At 26.5% G+C, this 13,438-nt stretch overlaps 1 protein-coding gene and 1 long non-coding RNA gene across 2 annotated transcripts in view; both read left to right on the top strand.

Annotated features, from left to right (window-relative positions):
- Positions 1–13,438, top strand: part of LOC126899191 (uncharacterized) — a 154,180-nt gene that overhangs the window by 131,430 nt on the left and 9,312 nt on the right. The gene's annotated exons all lie outside the window — the stretch shown is intronic.
- Positions 7,423–12,990, top strand: LOC126899140 (pre-mRNA-splicing factor SLU7). The gene is made up of 6 exons (XM_050673715.1): positions 7,423–7,639; positions 7,742–7,930; positions 7,988–8,281; positions 8,344–8,567; positions 8,642–8,948; positions 12,355–12,990. The coding sequence occupies exons 1-6, from the start codon at positions 7,529–7,531 to the stop codon at positions 12,928–12,930; spliced, it is 1,701 nt and encodes a 566-aa protein (XP_050529672.1). The 5' UTR covers positions 7,423–7,528; the 3' UTR covers positions 12,931–12,990.

Here is a 13,438-nt window from a genome sequence, read left to right as displayed (position 1 = left end):
GTTGGTGATGTTATGAAGGGATGATCTTTAGTAAATATTTTTTAAAAATAACGTCAAAAAAATTTCACCCTAGATAGCATTTGGGAACCAATAGCAAATAGCGTAACAGAATATCAGTGCTAAGGCGATGTCCGAATAATCCTTTGCACTACATCACGCCCNCCGAATAATCCTTTGCACTACATCACGCTCTTTTTTTTAAAATGTAAATAAATAATGAATTTTATAAAATTCATATTATCTATAAATATTAGAACGTTTTTAATTAATGTGATTTGATTATGCCCATGTAAATGGTTAGTTACCTTTGAAATTAGAATACATTTTTATATTTTACTTTCAATTATGCTAATTATTAAAAAAAAATTATATGTTTAATAAAAAAAATCTGATGTCTTTCAACGATTCTATTTTGTCGCCTAATTAATTTTATTTTTGACCTTTTCTATACTTACTGGGAATCACACATGAATAAAAAAAATACTTAAAATAAAATTTGTAATAATCATAACTGGATATTTATGTTGAGAATGACATTTTAGTCGCCAAGTGAAAATATTTTAAAAATACACTGCTGCTTTTACAAATTAAGATTTTTCTTTAAAATAGGCTTTTCTAGCTTATTTATAAAGGCAAATTTTTTATTTTACCAACAATTTTTTTTATTGGTATTATTAATAATAATGTAATAAAATGTTTTGAAATACAAAGGATAACTCGTCTATTATAAAAAAATATAATTACTACAACTTCAAAAAATATGCAGCATATATTTATTTATACATTTATACATATAATCAATATAAAAATTACAAATCTCATAAATCATACAATAATTATAAATAAATAATCATCAAATTTTATATTCGTAAAAACACAACTGTAAGTAAAACAACTAAAGAATTATAGTGAAAACTAAGCTTTATTTATCACAATAATTTAACTGGCTTTCAGAGAAATTTATGTCTATTTTTATCTATCAAATTAATAAGAATGCTTGTATTTTAGATGAAAATATACTTAAACAATTGCGAACGGGGGGGGGGGGTTACCATTGATGGCGGTGGTGGACGCGATGGAGGAGAAAATGATGGGAAAATTAAAGTTTTTAGGGGATGTAAGTATTTATACATTTTATTCAACAAGTATTTTACTTTCTATTACTTAAATTTTTTGTTTTAATTACAATAAAAATAAATTTATTTTAATTACAATTAAATACAATAAAGTTAGTTTAACATCAGTCAACTACAGTGGAACTAAGGAGAAAAGTTCCACATCATGTTCCTGACTAAGAACATTATGTGTTTTCCCGCAGTAAAAATTTGCGTTAAGTCACCCATTAGGGAGCATACAGCGGTAAGATTAGTATAACATTAGATCATGCCAGGATTAAGATTTTTAGTTGAAAAATAGATACTTAATTCAAGTAGTTGAGATAAACGAGAGGAAAAAGAAGAAGATTACACTACATGAGAGCTATTTAATTTGAAATAAATATTGCGAAAATTTTTTTAGGTAATTTTTGTGTTTAATATTTTTTAGTTGTAAATTAATATTTTAAATAATATTAGCCACAATTGACTAATACTTATAATAGTAAATTGATTTTTAATAGTTGAAAAAGTATTTAATAATGGATATTTCAAATAAGAATACACCAAATTATTCTTTTATTTAACTTTCAATTTTATTTAGACCTGTTTTAACAATAGCTTTAGTGAAGCACACAACCATTTGAAATAATTTAATTATTGTATAGTGGATAAATGTTTCTATATAATAGATAATCACGATAAAATTATCAAAAAAAAATACAATGATGAAAAATAATGTTTAATTTGTCAATAAAGTTTTTGTAAAATAAGTCTCGACATCACTTATATAATTATCACATATTTTTTTTAAATAGTTTATTTTTGTATAATCAAGACCTTTTAGTAATTTAATTAACTAAATGGAAATATTTATGTTGCAAGTAAAAGAAAATGGTAACATTTATTTTTTAATGATTCATTTTTATCAACTTAACATAGTGTTACACAGGATGATTGACTAACTTTACTATTGAAAATATTATTAAAGATATAAAACTATTTTGAACCTATGAATACTCAATTATTTGATAATAACAAATTAACCTAATAGCTACCTTATTGAATTTATGAATAAATAACAAAAAATAAGATGTCATTTTTTATTTAAATATTTAGGTTATAATGTGTCTTGTATAATGAAAAGCAAAATAGCAATATTTATTATCTAATTCAATAAATTTCATCAAATGTAATAAATTGATAGTATTAGATGTATTATGGAAATTCAAAAACTCAAATGCTTGAATCAATTATACATAATTTAATTAACTGAATAATTAATTTAATAATTAACAGTTAAAGATAAAATGAGTTATACTGGACATCTCTGTTTAAACTAACAACTTTTTTAATATTAGATCCAATTATAATTTTGCTAAAAATTTTAAGTTATTATATTAAAATGATAATAATAATCATTTTATCAATTTCAGATTGCAATTTTTTCAGAGAATATGGCACAGAGAGCGGGAGTGCCCCCAAAAAGGGTGGTTATAATTTTTAACTTTATGGCTTGATATAAGTCGTTCAATAAGAAGATTTTTTATCTTATAGCTATATGGTAATTTCTAATATATATCTTTTGTTTTGTATCAGAGGCTCCAATAACAGCGAGGGCGTCGTCTTCAACAGCCGAGGCGGCGGTGGGTCCAGAAATTGTAGGGGCGGCGGCAGCTCCAACAGCTGAAACTTAAAAATATAAATAAAATTATTTTTTTTTTTAATATATATATTATTTTTAACACTTTGAGTTTATTAATTTATATAACAAAAGCGAAACCAGCTTTTGTTATAAGTCAAACATGAACTCATGTTGTTTATTTCAAGATTAAGGCTTTGAAAGATTTTTCATTAACACATTAATTAAAATGTCTTCTGTGTAAGTAAAGTGAATTAACATTTAAACATTATAGAGATTACGATATTTCTGTATAAAATTATTTTAATTCATTAGTTATTTACATATTTAAAGATGATCTGAGGGTATCCACTTACTTTTACTAAACTAATAGTTTTGAAGTTCTATATACAGAGTAATCAAAATTAGGTAAGATAATTATTTTCAATATTTTCTGGAAAAATATTGAGTTTTATATTTTTATAAAGAGAAAAATTTTTAGGTTCAAAAAACTACAATAATATGTAGTTAAATCGTTTTTCTTTTCGTCCCTTCAAAGATGAAAATCAATAACTGATTTTCTTAAACCGGAACCCTTATTTTTAACTTAATAATATCATAGAAAAATAGATACAAACAATTCTTGTTATAATTTTTTTTATCCAACCAATTGTTTGCGTTTTAAGATAATTTAAAGATTTCAATTTAAAGTAAAAATTTATCATTGATATGATTTTATGTGGCAGCAATAATCTGTTTTAATGACATATAAGTAATTTATTATATATATATAGATGTCAAGTAAAATGTTCCATACTGACTGATAAACAATTGCTATCTTATTTGTTATGTCTTAGTTAATAAAAATTGATTTATTGGACAGTGTAGAAATATGAGGATACTGTATTTTTAAATAAGTGAAAATTTGGTTTAAAATCGCTTAACTTTAACATGTTTAGATAAGCAATTGTTCAGATAACAAAAATGATAAGAATATAATTACTTGTAATTTTTTTTTTTTTTTTTATATTAATTAAAAAATAGTTTCCCATTTAATAAAATTAAAGTAAAAGATTTTTATCCTTGAAAGGATAAAAAATTTTTTATACATATTATTGTAGCTTTTGGCATCTAATCATTTTTTTCTTTGAAAATCTTCTTTAAAAATTACTCAGAATTTGAATTCTGAGAAAATGGGTGTTTTACCAAATTTTGTTTTACTCTGTATAACTAGCATGCTAAGTGTGAAAAATACACAAGCTCAATTCTAAGCAAAATTTAAAACATGAAAGTTTACTCACTTTACTTAAAAGATATCTAAAATATTACTTTATTAAATTTTTTTAAATTAATCGTTCTATCAAATTTTAATTTTCTAAATAACTCAGTTTTAAGTAACTAAAATATCTAGAAATGATGTAACGAGATGAAGGCTTAGCCCCGTTGACGTCACGGTTTTTATACCTTGATAAAATTGGTTACATTTTATAGTTACTTTACATATAATTTAAAATAAATCTGTACATTATCTAACTAGAAATTTATTTTAAATAACGGTGTTACATGATATACCTGATTTCAAAAGTGCCACAAAATATATAGGTTTTACATATAATATCGTTAAATGCATAACTTAGAACTGTGGTCGTGATTAGTTAATACATGTCTTAATAAAATGTTATTTTGAGACAGGGAAAGAAATGTGTAAAAAAACATTTAAAAGCTACTAAAATATATCGAGCATCCATTTAAAAGTCGAAAGAACCTAAACATACTAAAATATTCAATAAAAAATTTACAAATTAAATTTCTTGTGGTATGAAACAATTTATGTATATGAGGCCTATTTTTACGTATACATAAAATAGGATTTTAGCAAATTTTTGAATATCTGCCCTATAAATGAAAGCATTTAGCTAATTTATATTATTGTAATAATATATGTGTGACAACTTTGTAATCAAATAAAATCAGTAATCTTAGAAAGTAAGAAGTATAAATTATTAACTACCTATTTTTTGAGTAAGTATTTAATTTTTTATACCCAGTATAATACCTGTTAAAAGGTTGTAAGCTAAACTTACAAGGACCCAAAGGAGGGTACATCCTGGGCCGAGGCATAGCCGGAGGACCAGGGATTTCATACCTTTTCCTATGGGGGAAGGTTATAAAAGAAAACAGTTTTTATTAATTTTCTAATACACATAACTAAATATAATGATAAAATATAAAACCAATGGTTTAGATTTAAATCAATTAATTTAACTAAACAATATAATATAATAAAATTTACAATTTACATGGAACAAAATGCATCTATTAAGTTTTATTAAACATAATAAATTATTTATAATGTAGAAAAAAACTTATCCAAATTTTTTGTATAAGAAAAGCTAAACATAGATATATTTAAACCAGGATAAATGATGAGAATGAAGTTAAGAGAATTATGGAAGTTTATTCTAAGGCCATTTCAATTAATATCAAGAGTGTACATTGTTTTTTTTGTTCCTTTATTAATTTATAGTCGTACTCTTAAGGTGGACACTGAATTTGGAGTTATATAATTATACTAACAAAGTTTTCTTCTTTATGTATATAGACTAAAGTAATGGGTCTAAAGCATCGTAACGCCCCTGACATTGTCTAATTTAAAAGAAACACCATTTATAATCTAGAGATACTGATAAGTGTTTCATTTGTCTTAAACAGACCACAGTTATAATTTAATTCAAATTAGCTGTATATTATGAAATAACTGACAATTAGAATAGAATAAAGGGGAAACATGAGCATGGCAGTTCCGTCGCATGAGTCAGGGTATAGTGGACATGTCACCAACGTCAATAGGTATCTTCTACATAAATGTGGAGGACCCAATGAGATGTTCACCATGTCCACCCTGACCACATCCGAGGATATTGTCAGCTTATGGAACAATGAAATATAGAATTATATGACATTAACCAATTTACATAAATATAACCGTAGTCAGCATCTATATAATCATTAACTAAAAACAATGAAATTTGCTCACATGGTCAAATAACCCAAAAGATATAAAAGATCATGTACAAAGTTACGCATGGCAAAAGAATACAAAAGAGAAAATATAAATATACCACATTTTAGTTTGTTGAGATGTCCAAGTCCAGATAGTTAATTGTGAGGTAGTGTCATAAACATGACCAAGCCAAATTGATAGATTTACTCCTCCATCGTGGATTTGTAAAAAAAAAAACCATCAAAAACTTATTGAGACGATGATGATGATTCTTTTTTTTGAACATAACCATACTTTCCAAAGCCGACTCGATTGCCAATGGGAAAGGGTAGGTGACAGCGTGACCATTCTAATGAGGTATGGTCAAGGCTCACAGGTGGTAGGGAAAATGATTTGTCTAATAACTAATTATGTGTGTATATGCAACACTAACCCTACAGATATACGACGCGCACTGTTTGAATATGGTTACCTGTGACCTTATACTCATGATAACTTTATTATGTTACAAGGTGTGTTACTAAATTGTAATTAATATTGCTTTAGTGAATTATTTATTTAGAATTATGTATAAAAAATTAGTATTCTTTGTTTATAATCAATCTATTAGTTATTATTGTAAGCGTGCCTGTAGTGCCCGGCCACTACTTTAGAAATAACAAAATTCAAGAAAATAAATTCTAGGAAGGTTGTTTAGGGGGGATAAATGTATTTACATTTGCATATATGTTTTTTCAAAATTTTAAATTGAATAACAAATTGTTTTACTACATTCGTGAGTTATTATAGCGGCCTCTATCGTCATCATTTAGGAACAATATTTTCTTGAAGTTGTTGCTTATTATAGTGGCCTCTAGTGGAAACAGTTAATAACATAATATTTTCTTAAAGTTGTGTATTATAGCGGCCTCTAGCGACTTCAGTTAGTACCATGTATTTGGTAACGAAGTTGTTACCGCATTTTTAAATTGATAAGAAATTGCTCACTTCACACTCGTTAAATGGATGCACTCTAGAAATTAGATTTTTTATACATAACATTATTATAAATTAATTAATAGCTAGATAATACCTACTAATTTTTTATTTTATTATACTCAAGGTATTTAAAATATATTTTAAACACAAAAAGAAAATCATAGTGAAATATAAAATCGTCATTTGTAAAATGTATAAACCCAACTAAGGTCTAAAAAAACCATGACGTCAAGGCGACTAATCCCCTAGATATGCAAATGCTAAAATAATGTGTCCTCTGGATTATGTAACAGATTTCGTATGGATTCTAGTTTTGTTTGTTAAAATAGTGATTTCTCAATTTAAAATCAACTTTTTTTTTTGCCAATTGAATAGTTAAGATTATTCAGTCCTTTTTATTATTTTATAAAACGGGCTAATTTTAATTTATGGACGAAAATTATTATCTATTATCATTTGATAATACATTTTCCAAGATCTCAGAAATATTTTCCCAATTAGTATGGTTTGGAAGTATAATTTACAGTTTAATATTTTCTTTACTAATTTTATCAATATGTATACAGTTTCTCCAAATTAATTTCTTTTCAAATATCTTCCTCAGAAATATGAGTTTTTAAAATATCATTCCTATTACATATTGTTTCATAATAAACTATTCTCTATAATTTAATTCCTGATAAGCATTTTTTGTATTTGTATAGCCTTCAAAGTTTTGAATTTTTATGATAAGAACTCCAATCAAATATGATCAAAATATTATCATATCAATCGTTTAATGTGTAACCATTATTATACTCGATAGTATTTAAGTAAATACAAAAATTAATTATGGCAACAATATCAGAAGTATTAAAAATAAAATCTGAAGATGAAGAAGAACCAAAAAAAAAATCTCGTGAAGACTGGAGAAAAGCTAAAGAATTGGAAGAAGCGCGAAAAGTATTTTGATTTCATTATCTTTTTTTTATTCTATATTTTTATTTAGAATAGTAATGATAGTAATTATGTTACCAAATTTAATTCTTATTCGTTGTGTTAAAGGCTGGAACAGCCCCAGCAGCTGTTGATGAAGAAGGAAAAGATATTAATCCACATATACCTCAATATATATCATCTGCACCATGGTATTATGGTACTGCTGGAGGTCCTACCCTTAAACATCAACGTGTTCCAGATAAACCACAAGAATATTCCAGTTTAAATGAATGGTATAAAAGAGGTGTTAACACTGTAAGTAATTATTACTCCATTTTTTAGTACAGGTATAATATTTAAAAAAAAAATTAGGAATCAATAAGCACAAAGTTTCGAAAAGGTGCTTGTGAAAATTGTGGTGCAATGACACACACAAAAAAAGATTGTTTTGAAAGGCCTCGAAAAATAGGGGCTGCTTATAATAATATGAATATAGCCCCTGATGAACATGTTCAACCAGTGCTTAATCAAGATTTTGATGGTAAACGTGATCGTTGGGCAGGATATGATCCAGCACAGCATAAAACTATAATTGAACAATATCAAAAAATTGAAGAAGCCAAACGAGAACTTCGTGCACAAAAACTAAATGATGATGAAAAAGAAGTGATTATTTTAATAATAAATTTTATTATTTTTAATAATTTATTTGATAAATTGATTTATAGGGTAATAGTTCTGCTGGTGAAGATGATGAAGATAAATATGTAGATGATTTTGATATGCCTGGAACTAAAGTGGACAGCAAACAACGTATTACTGTAAGAAATTTGAGAATAAGAGAAGATACTGCAAAGTATCTTAGAAATTTAGATTTGTCTTCAGCATATTATGATCCTAAAACTCGAGCTATGAGAGATAACCCTCATAAGCCTGGAGAAGATCCTGATCAGTAAGTATGACTTTTAATAACTTTAAATTGAGATAATAAAATTTATTAACAAATAATTTAATTGATGAATTAAGAGTGGAATATGCAGGTGAAAATTTTGTGCGATACTCTGGTGATACTACAAAACATGCCCAAGCTCAATTATTTGCATGGGAAGCATATGAACGAGGTGTTGATGTTCATCTTTTAGCAGAACCTACAAAATTAGAACAGCTTAAAAAAGAATATGAAACTCATAAAGATCGTTTCAAAAAAAAAACTGAAAATACAGTTTTAGCAAAATATGGAGGAGAAGAGCACATGCAAACTCCTCCAATACAGCTCTTATTAGCTCAAACCGAAGAGTATGTAGAATATTCGAGAAGAGGCGATGTTATAAAGGTAATATGTTATTGTTTTTTTTATTTTTAATAACTTAATATAAAATTATAAATAATTTTAATGCAAAAATGAGCCATGTTCATTATTTTCCAATTTTTCAGCAAACAAAATATAAGTCCAGAAATGTCTTATTGGTGTATTGAAAAGACAATAAGACATGTCCATCAGTATTATAACTCTATATATAAAAATCAAATATATCAAAATTAATTAATATACCAATACAGATAATTTTTTTCTATTTGATAACAAAAATAAAGTTATTTTGAACAAAAAATGAACATGACTTATTGTTGCTCCAGGTCTTTAATTTGTCATCTATATCCTCTGTGGAAAGTTTTATGCTAGTGTTTCCTCTTCCAAAATGGTGGTTTGTAATACATACAAGTCTACATTTCACCCATCTACTATTACAAAAAAAAAAAAAAACCAAATTTTAAATAGGTAAAATATTCTTGGAATTTCGATATAATTGATTCTCAAAGGTAAATCACATGAAAACGAAAAAAGGCAATATTTTTATACGTTTAACCTCAAAAACAACTAAAGATTTAATTATGAATAAAGTTAAACTCTATTTTAGAAGTTAATCCATTAATTGCAAGTGTTTTACACTCAAAACTTTCTAGTTATATATTATTTCTAGTAGCTATATATATTAATGATCAACTAACACAGTCTAATAAAAAACTACTATAGATATTTAAGGATGTATTTAAAGTCTATACTTATAACATGGGCTAGTCAAGGAGGAATTTTTATATGAGTAGAAGAATGAGGACAAGTTTTTAAAATCACTAACTTTGAAATTCTTCAGTAATTAAAACAAAATAAAAAAAATAATTGCATAAATTTCCTATAATTATGGAAAGTTTACAAAGTAATAATTTATATTTTATAAATTATGATTGTAATAATTTACTTATTAAATGTTATTTATATTTTAGATGGTATTATAAATAAGTCACATGATTAATCAGTATTAAGTTAGAATATTCATAGTATTAGTAAACATTTTGATGAATTAATTATATATTTAAATGATAGTACTGTTCTATTTGAGATGTTATTGTTTTAATTGAAACATGGCTTGAAAATGTCTATTGGTTTTAAAATTGATTATAATAATAATTATAATTTTTTTTAAAGAGCTAAATAAATTGATAGAATAATAATATGTATTTGATTAATGATGGTCTAATAAGTTATAGTAGTTTTTTATATTATTTTAATGAAAGTAATATTTTTGCATTTTATTTAACATGTATTTATTGTTTACTGAGTATATTAACAGAAAATCGTTGTAATGAAAATTTTTAAGAGCTTTTAACTACTTAAAATGAGAAAATTGCATATTATTTGTGGTGATATTAATATTAATTAATAAATAAAATATAAATACTAAATATTTTAATGCTTAATGTCTTATGAATAGTCTCATGGGTATATTTTATGGTTTAATAAATGTCTATATGATTTTAACTTAAATCATGTATTAATTAGGGTTTGTCTTGATATATTTTTGGGTAATGATATTGTACTGAATTTCAGCGATATTATAATATATATATATATATTATATAGGAACAAAGGAAGTCGAGAAGGAAATCTATAGACTTGCAAAAATAAGAGTGAAAAGGTCTAAAGATTATCATTAAATAAGGTGTATAAAAAGTGTTTATAATAAGGTACTCTCGAGTGATGATGATGTGAAAAAAAGGTGAATTGAGTATTTTGAAAAATTATTGAATGAGAAGTACCCAAAAGAGATATTAGAAGATATCTCGTGAAATGAGGGACTGGTAGATTTAATTAGTGAGAAAGAGGTATGGGTGGCTGTGGCAACAATGAATAAGAATAAAGCAGTAGGACCAGATGAAGTGCTAGTAGAAGTATGCAAAATATAGGCGGTGTTGGCATCAGGTGATTGAAGGAACTTTTAAATAAAATCTTATTAGAAGGGAAAATACCAAATTAATGGAGGAATAGTATTTGATGCTGATATTTAAAGGTAAAGGTGACATACCTTTACATATAGGTGTATTTATATGCTATATAGGTGTGATTTATACCTGGTAAGTCAACAATGGAGCCAGTATTTTATGCGAGATAACTAATTGAAAAGTTTAGGGAAAAGAGGAAAAGCTGTATATGGTATTTATTGATTTGGATGAGAGAGGTTTTAATGTGGTCATTAATGAGAAAAAGAGTCCCGAATAGGTACATTAATATAATAGAGGATATGATGGTACTTGTACCAGGGTAAAAAGTGTAGGACAGAGTATATAGAGTACGAGTTTGACAAAGGAAAACACGAGGTAGGTGAAATGAGGAGGTCAGTGACAATAGGCGAGGACGTGATTGGAGAGGTGGAGAGTTTTAAGTATTTAAAGTCAGTTGTGCAAAAGAGTGGTGGTGTTGACGAGGATGTAAGACACAGAATTTAGTGCGGGTGGTTGAAGTGGAGAGAAGCGTCTGGTGTCTTATGCAATAAAAGAATTCCAGTGAGGCTGAAAGGTAAATTCTACAAGACTATAATGAGGCCAACTATGATGTATGGTTCAGAGTTTTGGGCATATGATAAGAAAGTAGAGCAGAGATGAGAATGCTTAGATGGATGAGTGGAGTGACTAGAGAAGATAAGATAAGGAATGAGCATATAAGAGGGAGTATAGGTGTAGTGTCAATCGTAGATAAGATGAGAGAAAATAGATTTAAATGGTTTGGTCATGATATGAGGAGAGAAAAATCAGAAGCTATAAGAACAATTATTGAAATTAATAATGTAGGAAGAAGAGGTAGAGGAAGATCAAAAAAGGGATGGAGGGTTGCTATTGAATGCGATTTGAGGACAGCTAATGTGAGCGTAAATGATGTGGGATATTGTGTCAAGTGAAAGTTTAGGATAACGGTGACCGACCTCAAGTAGTTGGGATTAAGGAGAGGAAGAAGAATCTGTTGTTTTTTATAAAGCAAAATATTAAGTTTTTAATCTTTGTCTTTACGAAGAAACAATCAGAAATCATTCTACAACCCCTCATACTTCTCACTTCTTCCACGTTTAGAGTTATTTGTCAGTCTACGATTATGTGGTCTACTATTCAAAAGGCAATTTCCAAGTCTATTTATGAATGTTTTTGTGTGGAATCATCATACTGCTTAAGACCATGTTCGTTGCTACTGCATATATAATCAATTTTTTTTATATTTTCATTGAACTCGTCATGCAGATTGTTGTTTCCTATAGTTGTAAGAACTCTTCTAGTCTTTTCCATAAGCTTTTCTTATTAGAGGCAAAATATTTTGTTTATACTTTTCATTATTATTGTGTGTTTTATTAAATGAATTATAATTATTATTATATAATTTATTAATTTTAAATATTGCATTATTGTTCTTTTTTTAGGGAGAAAATAAAGGGGTTGTACGTTCCCGTTATGAAGAAGATGTGTATCCAACCAATCATTTATCTGTTTGGGGATCATTTTGGGAATCAGGAGAATGGGGCTATAAATGTTGTCGATCCCTTGTACAAAACTCATATTGTACTGGTAAAGCTGGTATTGAGTTATCTAAAATTATACCTGAATTAGGAAAAATAGTACCCATAGTTGAAAATCATATTCCAAAATTGAATGATTCTGAAAATAAGTTATCGTCTATTGATTTATCATCACAACCTTCAGCTTCTAATTCATCATCAACAGCATCTGAATCAGAAAGAAAAAAATCTAAAGAAAAACATAAAAAGAATAAGAAGGATAAAAAAAAGAAGTCTAAAAAAGAAATGAAAGATGTATTAAAAAAAGCTTTAGAAAAAGAAGAAGAACGCTTAAAAGAAGTTGATAGAATAATGAAAATGGATGAGAGAAAAAGACCATACAATAGTATGTATGAAGTATCTAAACCCACTGAAGAAGAAATCGAAGCCTACCATATGAAAAAGCGAAGAGATGACGATCCTATGGCTAATTTTGTATGAAATGTATCTCTAATAATAATGTAATGATGATAATAATAATAATAATTTACATGTTTTTAATTGAGAAATTTAATAGTAGCATCCATTTAAACACCAAGAGTTACATAGAAATGATTACTACGATTTTTATTCATGTTATTTATTTCAGTATTGAGCTTTTATTATAAATTTACAGTTAATAGTAATAACATAAGTTCCTGATCACAAATTAATCTGAAAAATCTAAGAAAAAATGGCGACAAACATAAAAAAATCATAATAGTAAGGTTAATACTTTTTCAGCTTCTTATCGAAGCTAGAAAAATATAAAATAATATTATTTCAAGGGAAATTAAGCAGCTAATGTAAAAAAAACAAACTTTATATAGTAAGAAACATAATTGAACCGAATTTACGAACATTTCTATATTTAGTATATAAATATATACTTTATATAATATATATATTTATTTTACTTTAAATATATTTTAAGCATCTTAAAATACACATCATTACAATTAATATCCTA

The sequence above is a fragment of the Daktulosphaira vitifoliae genome, unplaced genomic scaffold, assembly GCF_025091365.1.
Source record: "Daktulosphaira vitifoliae isolate Bord-2020 unplaced genomic scaffold, ASM2509136v1 Scaffold_2, whole genome shotgun sequence".
NCBI classification, from domain to species: Eukaryota; Metazoa; Arthropoda; class Insecta; order Hemiptera; family Phylloxeridae; genus Daktulosphaira; species Daktulosphaira vitifoliae.
The sequence above is the reverse complement of the archived record's forward strand: the minus strand, read 5'-3'. Positions and strand labels throughout refer to the sequence as shown.